Raw genomic sequence first — 13,961 nt, 5'->3', positions numbered from 1 at the left:
GCCAAATTTTAATGAGTTTCTTTTATCACTAATTAATGAAAGTTTTAACAATCCCTACGAATAAAAGTCCAGGACCAGATGGCTTCACAGATGAATTCTAACAAACATACAAAGAGGAACCTATTCCCATTCCTCCTTAAATTTTTTCAAAAGGATGAAGAAGGAACACTCCCAAAGATGTTCTATGATGCCACCACCACCCTAAATCTAAAACGAGACAAAGATAACACCAAAAAAGAAAACTACAGGCCAATATCTTTAATGAATATAGACGCAAAATTTCTCAACAAAATCTTAGCCAACCAAATCCAACAACATATAAAAAAGATCATACACCACAACCAGGTGGGATTCATCCCAGGTGCACAAGGATGGTTCAACATACACAAATCAATCAACGTCATAAAAAGTCAAAAACCATATGATCATCCCAATAGATGCAGAAAAAGCATTTGACAAAGTCCAATATCCATTCATGATCAAAACTCTCACCAAAGTGGGTATAGAGGGAACATTCCTTAACATAATCAAAGCCATTTATGACAAACCCACAGCAAATATAATACTCAATGGAGAAAAGCTGAAAGCCTTCCTGCTAAAATCTGGAACAAGACAAGGATGCCCACTCTCACCACTGCTATTCAACATAGTATTGGAAGTCCTAGCCACAGCAGTTAGACAAACAAAAGAAATAAAAGGCATCCAAATTGGAAGAGAAGAGAAAAAAACTGTCACTATATGCAGATGACATGATGCTATGTAGAGAAAACCCTAAGGACTCAACCCAAAACTTCTTGAACTGAACAACAAATTCAGCAAAGGAGCAGGATATAAGATTAACATTCAGAAATAAGTTGCATTTCTGTACACTAAAAATTAAATATTAGAAAAGGAACACAGAAAGACAATACCTTTCAAAATTGCACCCCAAAAAATCAAATGCCTTGGAATACACCTGACCAAGGAGGTAAAGGTCTTATACGCCAAGAACTGTAAAACACTAATCAAGGAAAGTAAGGAAGATGTAAAGAAATGGAAATATATTCTATGTTCCTGGATTGGAAAAATTAATATTGTAAAAATGGCCATACTACCCAAAGCAATCTACAGATTCAATGCAATCCCCAGCAAATTACCCATGACATTGTTCACAGAACTAGAACAATCCAAACATTTATATGGAATCACAAAAGACCCAGAATTGCCAGAGCAATCCTGAGGAACAAAAACCAAGCAGGAGGCATCACTCTCCCAGACTTCAGGCACTGTTACAAAGCCACAGTCATCAAGACCATGCGGTACTGGTACCGAAACAGACATAGAGACCAATGGAACCAAATAGAGAACCCGGAAATAAACCCAGACACCTATGGTCAATTAATCTTTGACAAAGGAGGTAAGAACATAAAATGGGAAAAAGACTGTCCTTTCAGCAAGCATTGCTGGGAAATGTGGACAGCTGCAGGCAAATCAACGTAACTAGACCACACCCTCACACCATGCACCAAAGTGAACTCAAAATGGCTGAAAGACTTAAATGTAAGATTAAGACACCACCAAACTCCTGGAAGAGAACATAGGCAAAACATTCTCGGACATCAACCTTAGGAATATTTTCTCAGGTCAATCTCTCAAAGCAGCAGATATAAGAGCAAAAATAAACCAGTGGGACCTAATCAAACTGACAAGCTTTGGCACAGCAAAGGAAACCAAAAAGAAGACAAAAAGACAACGTACAGAATGGGAAAAAAACAGTTTCAAACAATGCAACTGACAAGGACTTAATCTCTCGAATATACAAGCAACTTATACAACTCAACTGCAAAAAAGCCAACAACCCAATTGAAAAATGGCAAAAGACCTGAATAGATGTTTCTCCGAAGAAGATACATAAATGGCCAACAGGCACATGAAAAAATGCTCAACATCCCTGATTATGAGAGAAATACAAATCAAAACTACCATGAGATACCACCTCACACCAGTCAGAATGGCCATCATTAAGAAGTCCACAAATAAAAAATGCTGGAGGGGGCGTGGAGAAAAGGGAACCCTCCTACACTGTTGGTGGCAATGCACGCTGGTACAACCATTATGGAGAACAGTACGGAGATACCTTAGAAATCTATACATAGAACTACCATATGACCCAGCAACCCCACTCTTGGGCATACATCTGGACAAAACTTGCCTTGAAAAAGACATGCACCCACATGTTCATTGCAGCTCTATTCACAATAGCTAAGACATGGAAACAACCCAAATGTCCAACGACAGATGAAAGGATTAGGAAGATGTGGTATATATACACAATGGAATACTACTCCGCCATAGAATAGAACAAAATAATGCCATTTGCAGCAACAAGGATGGAACTAGAGACTCTCATACTGAGTGAAGTTAGTCAGAAAAAGAAAGACAAATACCATATGATATCGCTTATATCTGGCATAATATTAAGGTACAAATGAACCTTTCCACAGAAAAGAATCTCATGGACTTGGAGAATAGACTTGTGGTTGCCAAGCGGGAGGGGATGGAGTGGGATGGATTAGGAACTCAAGGTTAATAGATGCAGACTATTGCCTTTGGAATGGATTAGCAATGAGATCCTGCTGTGTAGCACTGGGAACTATGTCTAGTTACTTAGATGTACCATGATAATGTATGGAAATATAATGTGTACATGTATGTGCAACTAGATCGCCATGCTGTACAGTAGGAAAAAAAATTGTATTGGGGAAATAACTGTAAAAAAATAATAATAAAAAATAATTTATTGAAAGTGATATTATCGGGAATATATACAGATTAATTTAAGGATCAACCAAGTAAAAATGTCATCTACATTGTTCACCTGTGAGCTGACTAGAACCTTATGAGAATATTCAGTAAAAAAAAAAAAATGGTGAGAGATAAATTTAAGAAATACTAAATAATAGAAAGAGTATTCAGTTAGAATTCAACATATTAGATATACACTAATGATAGTAATATGGCAAAATTAACTTGATGACCACGTAATTTTAATATGATTTTGCACATCTGAGGGATAATGTAATAACATGTACTGTTACTTCAGTATACATTTGTAAATTTTGAAAAAGTAATTTTAATTATAGGATTAATAATAATTACATCAAAATCTGAAAGCAGCTGTTTACTTTTAATATCTAAATAACCAATGTACTTAGTATATAATAAGCTATATATGATTACTATATATTATTCCATTGTATTATGTATAGTTATAAGAATTGTGTAAGTATTTCTGTTGTTCATTTTCAAAGACTTAAAAATTTATACAACTTTTCAATGGCAACTGTAGGTGTGAAGTCAACTGCTCTTACTAATAAAAATTTAAAAATAAAAAATTAATAAAAACTCACGTATCTCATTAGGATTTCTTTGTAGAAAATGAATGCTTAAAACTCAAATGTTAGGACTATAAAGACTATAGGAAAGAGTAGCAGAATATCACAATTAGATGGTGATTCTGACTGGGTGACATTAAAATAATCAGTCATTATTTTATTCACATGTTCTATGATTTAGGAGAGACAGCAGAAATTGTCAATGTTGCTTTACTTTTGCAAAGAGCAACTTGTGCAACATCTTGGGAAGACTGAAAGTGTTGGTTTTATTATTTTCCGGTTCACCACTGCAATAGAGGACAACTGCTGAGGGTGAATGTGCTCTGGCTCTTTATCAGTTATTACCAGAATAGTGAAAAAATCACAAATAATAGAGCAGCATTATTAAGAGACCTCACTTGAATACTATAGATCCTTAAAAAAAAAAAAAATTAGTCTGATTCTCACGTTGAAATACGAAGGCTACACACCTAAACTGAAACTATGTGACTTTGACAGGTCTTATTTTCATTTATATAGTTTATCTGATGAACGTTTGTGCTTTTGTTGTTAGAAAATATTAGAGAAAAAAGGAATCTTGGTGTTTGTGTAATTCTAAGTGACATCCTTAATTGTTTTAACATGACCTTAAAATCAAGTTAACCGTAATGTAGAAAAGTCCAATACTACTAAAATACTGTGCTTCCAACTAGTTTTAGTCTATAAAGCATATTACCAAATGGGGTTAATGTTTAAAATCTTACAGCTAATAAAGCAAAATATTCCCTTATCAGATTTGAAAAAAAAAAAATCTGCACAGAAGTAAAATAAACTGTGGGCTTAGATTTACAGATAGAATTATGTCTTTAATATTAAACAGTAATATAATTACTTTGCAAATACTGTAATTCTTTGTAATTAATTCCTTCAGGTATAAAATGTACATATAATTCCCTCTTCTGAGTCACCTTGAAACATGGGTGATAATTTATCACATCTTAAGCCCTTATGCAAATATACTCCCATAATATTTTTCTTGTCAAGACACTATGAAAATAAGTATAAAATATCATTTAATAAGAGCATGCAATTTATTTTAATACATATAATGACCTTTTAAATCCATCTTACAGAATAACTATACTTACTATGCTGTTTATTTTAGCAAAATCAGGGGGCTGTTGCAGACATGTGCTCCCTCTGAATAATTATGTAACTTTTATACTAATAAAGCAAGGAAGAGAATAGCAGACTCATGATAAACAAAATGAGAAACCCATCAAAGTGGTTCAGAAACAAGTGCATAAGAAATGTGAGTAATGAAATTTTAAAAACCTGAGCAACCCATCATCATCACTATTATCTGTGTTTCTAATAAAATTAATTTACCTTTGGTGAACCAGTTGGGCTGCCACAGGGAGACCGAACTATGCCTTTCTGAATCAGATCCAGGCGAGGAGGCACGGGTGGCAGGCTTAGATGTGGGATCTGGAGGGGGTCTGGATGTGGCTTTCTTCTCTGCGCAAGGGGAGAGGATCCTGGGGATGTGACCGGGGAATTCTGCCTGTCAGTGCACTAGGAGATAGAAAGAGAATGATGCTGTTTATTTGATGTGCAGAGTATATACCTTTCAGTTCTTCAGACACTTGGTTTTGAGAACGTATCTGCCATTGACCACCTGTTAAAATAAACTCACTTAGTTTGCTCTGATTAATAGATCGAAAGAACTCATATGGTCCCTCAAGGGCAATATTATGTAAAGAATAAATGGATTAGTTTCTGCTACATATTGCAGAAAGGGCCTGGGAAAAAGGAGCAGCAACAGTGTATTTTAAAAACATCAAATGCAGGCAACTCTTCTAGAAACCTGCCTACATTTTATGAGGAAACCAGAAACACCCAATGCAGTAATGCACATTGCTCTTCATTATCTATACTAGAGAATTTTTTAAGGTCTTTGGTTTATAGTACATTCTAGAAATTAAAAATCATTTTGTTCCACATAAAACTGTGCCTCCAGCACATAATCTACTCTCCTATGAACTGTTTAAACCAGAGTTTTTTAAAAAATTGTGTATTTAAAATAAACAGTTTTAAGCCCAAATATTTTCCACCAAGCCTTCATATGGAAAATAAATCTTCAGAGTTCCTGTGGTGGCTCAGCGGAAAGAAGCTGACCAGCATCTGTGAGGATGCAGGTTCGATCCCTGACCTCGCTTAGTGGGTTAAGGATCCAGCGTTGCCATGAGCTTTGGTGTAGGTCGCAGATGAGGCTTGGATCTGCGTTGCTGTGGCTGTGGTACAGGCTGGCAGCTACAGCTCGGATTTAACCTGTAGCCTGGGAACCTCCATAGGCCCTGGGTGTGGCCCTAAAAAGACAAAAAAAAAAAAGATAAAAAAATAAATCTTCTAGTTAATCGTTCTTTAAAAGCAATAATATCTAGGAAAATCTGTACTTCTAAAAAAACTGATGTATTTCTAACCTACTACAGGGTTTCTATATTGTCTAGTAGATAAAATAGCACCAAAAAGCCATTAACAAGTACTTTGATTTGTACATATATATGTAACCCTATTTTGAAAATATGTATGTGTGTGTGTTTGACAAAACCTGATTCCTATTTGATATAAAAGCTATCCTAATGAACCAGATTAGCCTCACTAGGATAAACAATATTCTGTTCTGAAATATCAGGCACTTTCCCTTTCAAGGCTAAGTTACTAGCTCTTTGGAAATCTGGGCTTAATTTTTATTCCTACTGTATTAATCTAGCATTCTTTGATAGTCATGTTTCCTAATGCTAGTATTTATAAAGAGTTTTGAGCTTATTTTTAAGCCATTTTCTCCCTAACATTATTCACCTTTAGAAGAGTAGTCAACATTATTCACCTTTAGAAGAGTAGTCAATGTTAACTAACAATTTGATTTCAACTCAGGCAATAGAAATATTTAGCCACACCGTTCTTAACTGAGACTTAATAATAAATTTGCACTCATATCCACACTTAGTTACAACAGGTAAAGTTGTTGTTTTTTTTTTTTTTTTTTTTTTCCTAGCTTACTAATAAAATTAGGGTTTGTTTGATGTTTTCCTCATGATTAGACTAGTATTACGGGTTTTTGAAAGGAAGGCCATGTTGCGAAGTTAACACCTGAACCACATCACATTAAGGGTTCATACTATCAATATGATCCATCACTGTTGATGTTAACCTTGATTACCTGGCAAATGTGTTGTCTGTAGGCTTCCACACTACAAAGTTACTTTCTTTTGTACCCCTTTTTCTTACTGTACTCTTTGCGAGGACATTACTATGTGCAGCCCACATAAAGGAGTCGGGACTTATGGTCCCGCTGGTATAAAGACTTTAATAATAAATTTGAGCCCCTAAGCAGAAGCCTCTAAACCATACCTCAGATAAACCTGAATATTGCCACACTGCTGAAGTGTCAATTCTTTGTGTCAGTAGATGACAAATACCTTAAAATAGGTCAATATATTTAGATACACTCGCATGTATGTTTTAAGAAACTTTTTTTTTAATTAATGTCATGATTCTTTTTTTATATCTCTTACCTTGTGATAAGGCAAAAAAAAAGTCAATTGTTTCTTAAATGAAGGAGAAAAAGAAACTTTTTAGTCATGTTGATTTTAATGCAGCCATTCTTTTTTGGGGATGATAATATAATTTAAAAAAATTTATTTATTTTTATTATAGTTGACTTACAATGTCCTGTCAATTTCTGCTGTAAAGTGACCCAGTTATACATATTGATCATAGTGTTGCATCACAGTGATCAGATATAGTTCCTTGTGCTGTACAGCAGAATCTCATTGTTTATCCTGTTGTTCTTAATAACAGTTTTATCCCAAAAGTTATGGCACCTCACATGAATCTGAACCTCGTGGAATAACAGCAATCCAAAATGATCACAGACATGACAGAAAAAAAGTGCTGATGTCAATGCATCACAGTATTATAGCAATTCACATCAGGAAAGTCACAGGATATCTCATCTAATTCTCCACAGTTCCCATTAAGGATAAATTACATTCTCTGAGAACTAGCAAAACTGTTAACCTGGTAAAAATGCTTTGTTAATCTGGTTATTATCATTTATAAAACAAGACTCAAGAAGTAAAGCTATCCACACTATTCCTATCCTAAATAATTTTTACATATAGATACCAGAGAATACACAGACGTCTTTCAGCTACTTGCAGAGAAATTTTTCAGTGCTAGGTGCATTCACTGCAAAGGCTGCTGAACAAAATTTATGCTCCTCCAAGCACTTTGCTTCCACAACTATCTTTCTGCTTCCCTAATTACTTGGAACAGGAAGAAGAATTCTGACAGAGCCAATTAGATCAATCACCATCATCATTAGAACTTGACCTCTGCCTTAATTACTAATATTTAAGCAGTTACCAAATTCCTAGTATGTTTAAATAATGAAATGGACTTGATTTGAAATGGGCACATTGTTAAGATATTAAAAGGATATACCGAAAATCCTCTGGACAGAGACCCAAACCGCTATGGGTGGTGCAACAGTAACTGAACATGTAAATACCTCCAGATAAGCCCTCTCCACAGCTTTGTGAATGTAATTTGAAGCAGACCTTGCTTAGAACAATTCATACTATATTCTCAAAGTGATTTTATACTGTCCTCTTGAAAGACATTCATTTTGAAGCATTATAGTATCTGTAATTTGGCTTAGTCAGAAGGATTTTATGGAGAACATATTAAGTACATAAACAAAAAATGCTTTATCTTTATTGATTATTTGGACTAAATTCACCATAACTTATTCATTTTCCAGAGTTCTCCTAAATTAGAATAAAATTCCCATGTAAGAGAAGGTATTTTTTTTTTTTTTTTTTTACTTTTTTGGACCTTACCCATGGCATATGGAAGTTCCCAGGCTAGGGGTCGAATTGGAGCTGCAAGTGCCAGCCTACACCACAGCCACAGCATCACTTGATCTGAGCTGTGTCTGTGATCTACACCAGAGCTCACAGCAATGTCGGATCCTTTAACCCACTGAGTGAGGTCAAACCCGTGTCCTCGTGGATGCTAGTCAGATTTGTTACTGCTGAGTCATAAGGGGAACTCCCAAGAGTAGCTAATTTAACAGTGCCCTTTAGATAATAACACATTTTTCTTTGCTGAAGCGTTTTTTGTTGTCTCTATGAACAATTCTGCTACTAGGGTACTGAAACTTTGCATTAATTTTTACTGTTGGTAAAATTCAAATGCTAACTATGAGCATTTGTAAACATTTTTAGTGGATGGTCACGTTAAAGGTCAGTTTTAATTTACTTGAGTAACTTACTAATTATATTTTTCTTTCCTTCCTATCTGAAAGTCTAAGGAGAAAAGAGGTCTACACGTTGCTTCACATGCCTGCTCATGCTATGTTCTTTGTCCCATTATCCATCATATTCTTTTACTGACCCTCATTGATCTGAAAGAGCTCTTTATATATTAGGATAGTGAACCTCTATCCATTTAAATTATGGTAAATAATTTTTCCCAGTTTATTTTCTAACTTTTTTTATCTTAGTGATTTTACCACGGCTCTTATTTTAATTATCTAATGACTAAATCTAATTAGCATAATGAATGGCATATTAATCAAGGGATTCTTAAAAGGATCAACTCTTTGCCATTAACTTAAATGAAATCATTTCTTTGTCATTCCTTTTTCTCCATCTGTCCCCTCTATTAGGTTAGAACAAGAAAATGGAAAGCTAAGAAAAAATTACTAGTAAAGAATAGAAAGTAGGATGTGGACAGAGTTAACTTTACAGAATTTATTGAACAATAGAAAGAAAATCATTTATGTAGCCCTAACTGCAAGAACTGGGAAAAAAATAGAATCAATTTTCAAGTATCAGGATAGCTGATTTAAATAATTCCATTCCTTTATCTTGATTTTAAGGCATTCTTGCTTTTTTTCTGGTATTATACTTGCTTTCAGAACTTCAGAATAAATTATCTTTTTTTTTTTTTTTCATTTCAGCTCCTTTTAAAATACAAAAGCTGGACATCTTGATTCCTGCCTGTATTATCATCACTCCAGCATATTTGTCTTACTAACAATTTCTCTTAAGTTCTTTAATACTGGTAGTTGATGATTATGTTTTTAACAAATTGGAATCCTGGTCCTCTAGAAGTTTAAAGACCATGTTTGATTCTTTTATGTCTACGTACTCTCCAATTTCACCAACCTTTTGCTTTGTGAGATGAATAAATGCTATTCTTTATTTTTCTGACAAAATTTACAGAATTCTTTAGCACTTAGAATAGGATGCTAATGACCACCATAAAGAATACAGAAATCCAAATTTGCAATTTTAACAGAAAATCCTGAGGAAAAAGGCCCAAGAAGTAAAGTAGTCAAAAGCCCATCTCAGTATGCTCAGCAATTACCAATAATAACTGGGGACTCATTCTATTTTAGTCACTCTTCATTTTATTCACACCTTTTAAAGAGTGATTTTTTTAAAAGCCTTAAATAAGATCCATTATTATGGAAATGGAAAAACATTTGGTTAAGAAACCTCAAACCCTGCCAGGCTATTATTAAAAACAGGACAAGAGAATCCTCTCCAATTACTAATAAAATGAGAGTTCTGACAATCCCAGAGATAATCAAAGTCGATTTTATAATATTTCTAAGAAGATTTTTACTTAATGAATTTTCATATCTGAACAAGGTAGATACATGTATTATTATAAGGATGAAGAAAAGGACAACATTTTTCTCTAAATGCATAAAAGTTAATGAAGGACACTGATAAAACTTTTATCACATAAAATATTCAAAGTAAAATATTCTAATAGAATAAAAATGAAGTATTCTAATATTTTCCTTACTACTAAACTATTATCTTAGTAGTTCTCTTCTCATATTAATTTGTTAACATAAAAAAATCAAAAGATTTTAAAATAGTCTATACAGAATAGTATTCAGAAGGTATCCGTTACAGAAATATTTACATACACATATATCCATATGTAATTTATAATGTAAGTATAAATGACTTATGTTGTCTATTTTGGAGTACTGTGCCATTGTTCCCCTTTAGATAATAATCAAAAGCTTATATGAAGAATGTGGTATAAAAGCAACACAATCATTTTGTGCTTATCCACAGTCAAACTTCAAGAAATCTTAATCTGTAGGAATTTAGAGAGAAACTCAAGAGTGAAAAAGAAAAGTCCTCTCAACTTGATCTACAGACTGAATGCAATCCCGATCAAAATCCCAGCAATTTATTTTTTAGATATGGTCAAACTGATTCTAAGGTTTAGATGGAGACAAAAGACCCAGAATAGCCAACATGATAGTCAAGGAGAAGAACAAAGTCAGAAGACCGACCCTACTTGATTTCATGATCTACTATAAAGTTACACTAACCAAGACTGTGTGGTACTGGCAGAAGAAAAGACAAATACATCAGTGGAACAGAAATAGAATCCACCAATATAGTCGATTGATATATGACAAAGGAGCAAATGTAGTTTTCTCAACAAATGGTGCTGAACAACTGGATAGCCACATGCCAAAAAAAAAAAAAAAAGAATCTAGACATAAGACCTTGTACCCTTCACAAAATTAACTCAAAATGGACCACAAACCTAAATGCAAAATGTGCTACAAAACTCTTAGAAAATAACATAGGAGAAATCTGGATTTGGTGGTCACTTTTTTATGTATGGTACCAAAGCTGCCAGCCATGAAAGAAATAATGGAGATAAGGTGAAAGTCATTAAAATTAAAAATTTCTGTCCTGTGAAAGAAACTATCAAAGGAATAAGTCTTTGGAAAGTACACATCTGATAAAGGACTGTTACCTAAAATACACAAAGAACTCTTAAAACTCACCAAAAAGAAAACTAACAATCAGATTTTTTAAATGAGCAAAAACCCTTAACAGATACCTCACCAAAGATACGCAGATGGCAAATCAGTATATGAAAAGATGCTGCACATCCTATATTAGCAGGGAAATGTGAATTACAAAAAAAAAAAAAAAAAAAAAAAAACAAAACCAGATGAGATCCCACCACATACCTTTTTGAATGGCCAAAATTCAGAGCACTGACAACACCAAATGCTGACAAGGATGTGGAACAAGGGGAACTCTTAGTTGTTGGTGAGAATGCAAAATGTTACAGCCACTTTAGGAGACAGTTTAGTGGTTTCTTAAAACACTTGAGTAGTTTACAAAAGTAAACATATTCTTAACATAGAGTATAGCAATCACACTCCTTGGTATTTACCCAGAGGAGCTGAAAACTTATGTTCACACAAAATCCTGTACACAGATGCTTATAACTGCTTTCTTTATAATTGCCACAACCGGAAGCAACCAGTATGTCCTTCAGTAGGTTAATGGGTAATAAATAAGCTGTGGTATATTGAGGCAATGGAATGTTATTCAGTGTTAAAAAGAAATGAGCCATGTTGACCCATGAAAAAACCTGGAGGAAATTTAAAGCATATGATTGAGTAAAAGAAGCCAACCTAAGAAGACTACATACTGTATGATTCCAGCTATATTACATCTGGAAAAGGCAAAACTTTGGAGAGACTAGAAAGATCCATGGTTGCTGGGGTTTTGGTGGAGGGATGAATAAGCAGAGCATAGAGGATGCTTAGGGAAGTTAGAATACTCTTCATGATTCTTTGTATGTCACTATACATTTGTACAAACTCACAGAATTTACTACACCAAAAGTGAACCCTACTATAAATTGTGGACTTGGAACAATCATGATGTGTCAATATAAGTTCGAAAGTTATGACAAATATTTTGTCTGGGCATGTTAATGGGGGAGGAGGCTACACATGTGTAGAGGCAAGGGGTACGTGAGAAATCTCTACACATTCCCCACACTTTTTCCATGAACCTAAACTGCTCTAAAAGTCTTAAAAAACAACCAACCAAAAAAAAAAAAAAAGAAAAGTCATCTCAATGGAAAAGTTCTGCTCTATTTCTCCCTCCAGGAACAGGGATAAAGAATGAGCACCTTGCTAGCTTACTGAGAATATGGATATTAAATTTGTGTGTAAACTAAGGTTCACTATTTTAAATTATTATTTTATTTTTTTTAATTTTATTTTCCCACTGTACAGCAAGGGGATCAAGTTATCCTTACATGTATACATTACATTTACATTTTTTCCCCACCCTTTGTTCTGTTGCAACATGAGTATCTAGACATAGTTCTCAATGTAAATTATTATTATTGTTTACACTCCACCAATAACTTCGGTAACCTTTCAGATACTACAAATTAGAAGCGACAAAGAGAAGGAAAATGATTAGAAAGTTATATGTGGAGAAATATTGACGGGAGTAAGAGCGGACCTCTCTTTGGGGTTTGACAGTGAGATGGTCAATAAACTGCCAATAGGGGCTACTTTAAAGAAGTGCAAACAGCCTCGCAACTGGAATAACCCCAAGGGCCCTCTCCATTAAAATGTTAAACATTATTAACTACATAGAGCTATACTTCTTCTCCTTGAAGTACCTTTTATAAGAAGGACCTAATCTCCTAGCCTGTGACCAGCTTCTATAACCCTGAAATTTCTTTGAAGTTTTATATTTTACTTTAAACATTTATATGAATTTTGCATTCAGAACCAAATATACATGTGATTTTAATTTAAATTTATGATTCCTCTCTCTTCGTGCAACCCTCCCCTTATATCTTGTAGCAAAATGTAAGCCTTAAGAAGTATGTCACATTGATAGCAGTGGCTTCTTATGCTTTTTGGTTCATTCAGCTGCATAACCAATTTTGAGAAGTCAGGGAAGGGTGACATATATTTCCATAAAAATGGCTGAGAAAGAACATTCTAGGAATTAAGAGAATTAACTTTAATCACTGAAAAATACCCTCGTGTGAAACCTCTGATATTCGCAAAATACCAGTTACAGTTGCTTTGGACAATAAGCAATTCCTATTTAGTGCCTAAAGTTCTTCACCCTACTTTAAAGAATATGTATGTAATTATTTCAATTTACTTATGTAGAAAATAAGACTATCGTAAGCTTACCTAAATTACTTAGTTTTTAAAATAGTATTTCAGCTGATATGTTGGTAACTTTGCATTTTCTCTGAGTTTTAAACCTAAAAGATAGTTGAAAATTACTTTAATGTGGCCATGTAATGAAATCATACATTGACGTATTAAAGAAATTTAACCAACCTCTTCCCAAGCCAGTTTGATTCCTGTTTCTTCCTAAAAGAATGACAGGTAATAAGATCTAAAAGAAAAAATACTTCCATAGACATCTCAAAAATACTGATATTTAGTTCTCAGAAGTACAGTAATATTTTAGGGGTCTTAACACTACATAAAAAATAATGCTAATGACAACTGATAATGAACATTTACTATATACCAGCACTGTTCCAATGGCTTTACATTTATTAACTCATTTAATCTCAGCCCCAAGATGTAGGGTTTCACAGACAATGTTACCAAGATGGGGAATTAAATACCCAATGCAAGACACACAGATACGAAGTAGCAAAACCACCAGAATGTGAACCCAGGTTGCTGGGCTACAAGAACTACAG

At 34.1% G+C, this 13,961-nt stretch overlaps 1 protein-coding gene across 10 annotated transcripts in view; it reads right to left on the bottom strand.

The window, feature by feature from the left end:
- The window catches only part of CBLB (Cbl proto-oncogene B), a 219,591-nt gene that overhangs the window by 52,762 nt on the left and 152,868 nt on the right, over positions 1 to 13,961 (bottom strand). For all 10 annotated transcript variants that reach the window (XM_021070494.1, XM_021070495.1, XM_021070490.1 and 7 more), the window contains exon 11: positions 4,743 to 4,928. In XM_021070494.1, coding sequence (XP_020926153.1) covers positions 4,743 to 4,928 — 186 coding nt within the window. The remainder of the gene's footprint in view (positions 1 to 4,742; positions 4,929 to 13,961) is intronic.

This window comes from Sus scrofa, chromosome 13 (genome assembly GCF_000003025.6).
Source record: "Sus scrofa isolate TJ Tabasco breed Duroc chromosome 13, Sscrofa11.1, whole genome shotgun sequence".
NCBI lineage: Eukaryota > Metazoa > Chordata > Mammalia > Artiodactyla > Suidae > Sus > Sus scrofa.
The sequence above is the reverse complement of the archived record's forward strand: the minus strand, read 5'-3'. Positions and strand labels throughout refer to the sequence as shown.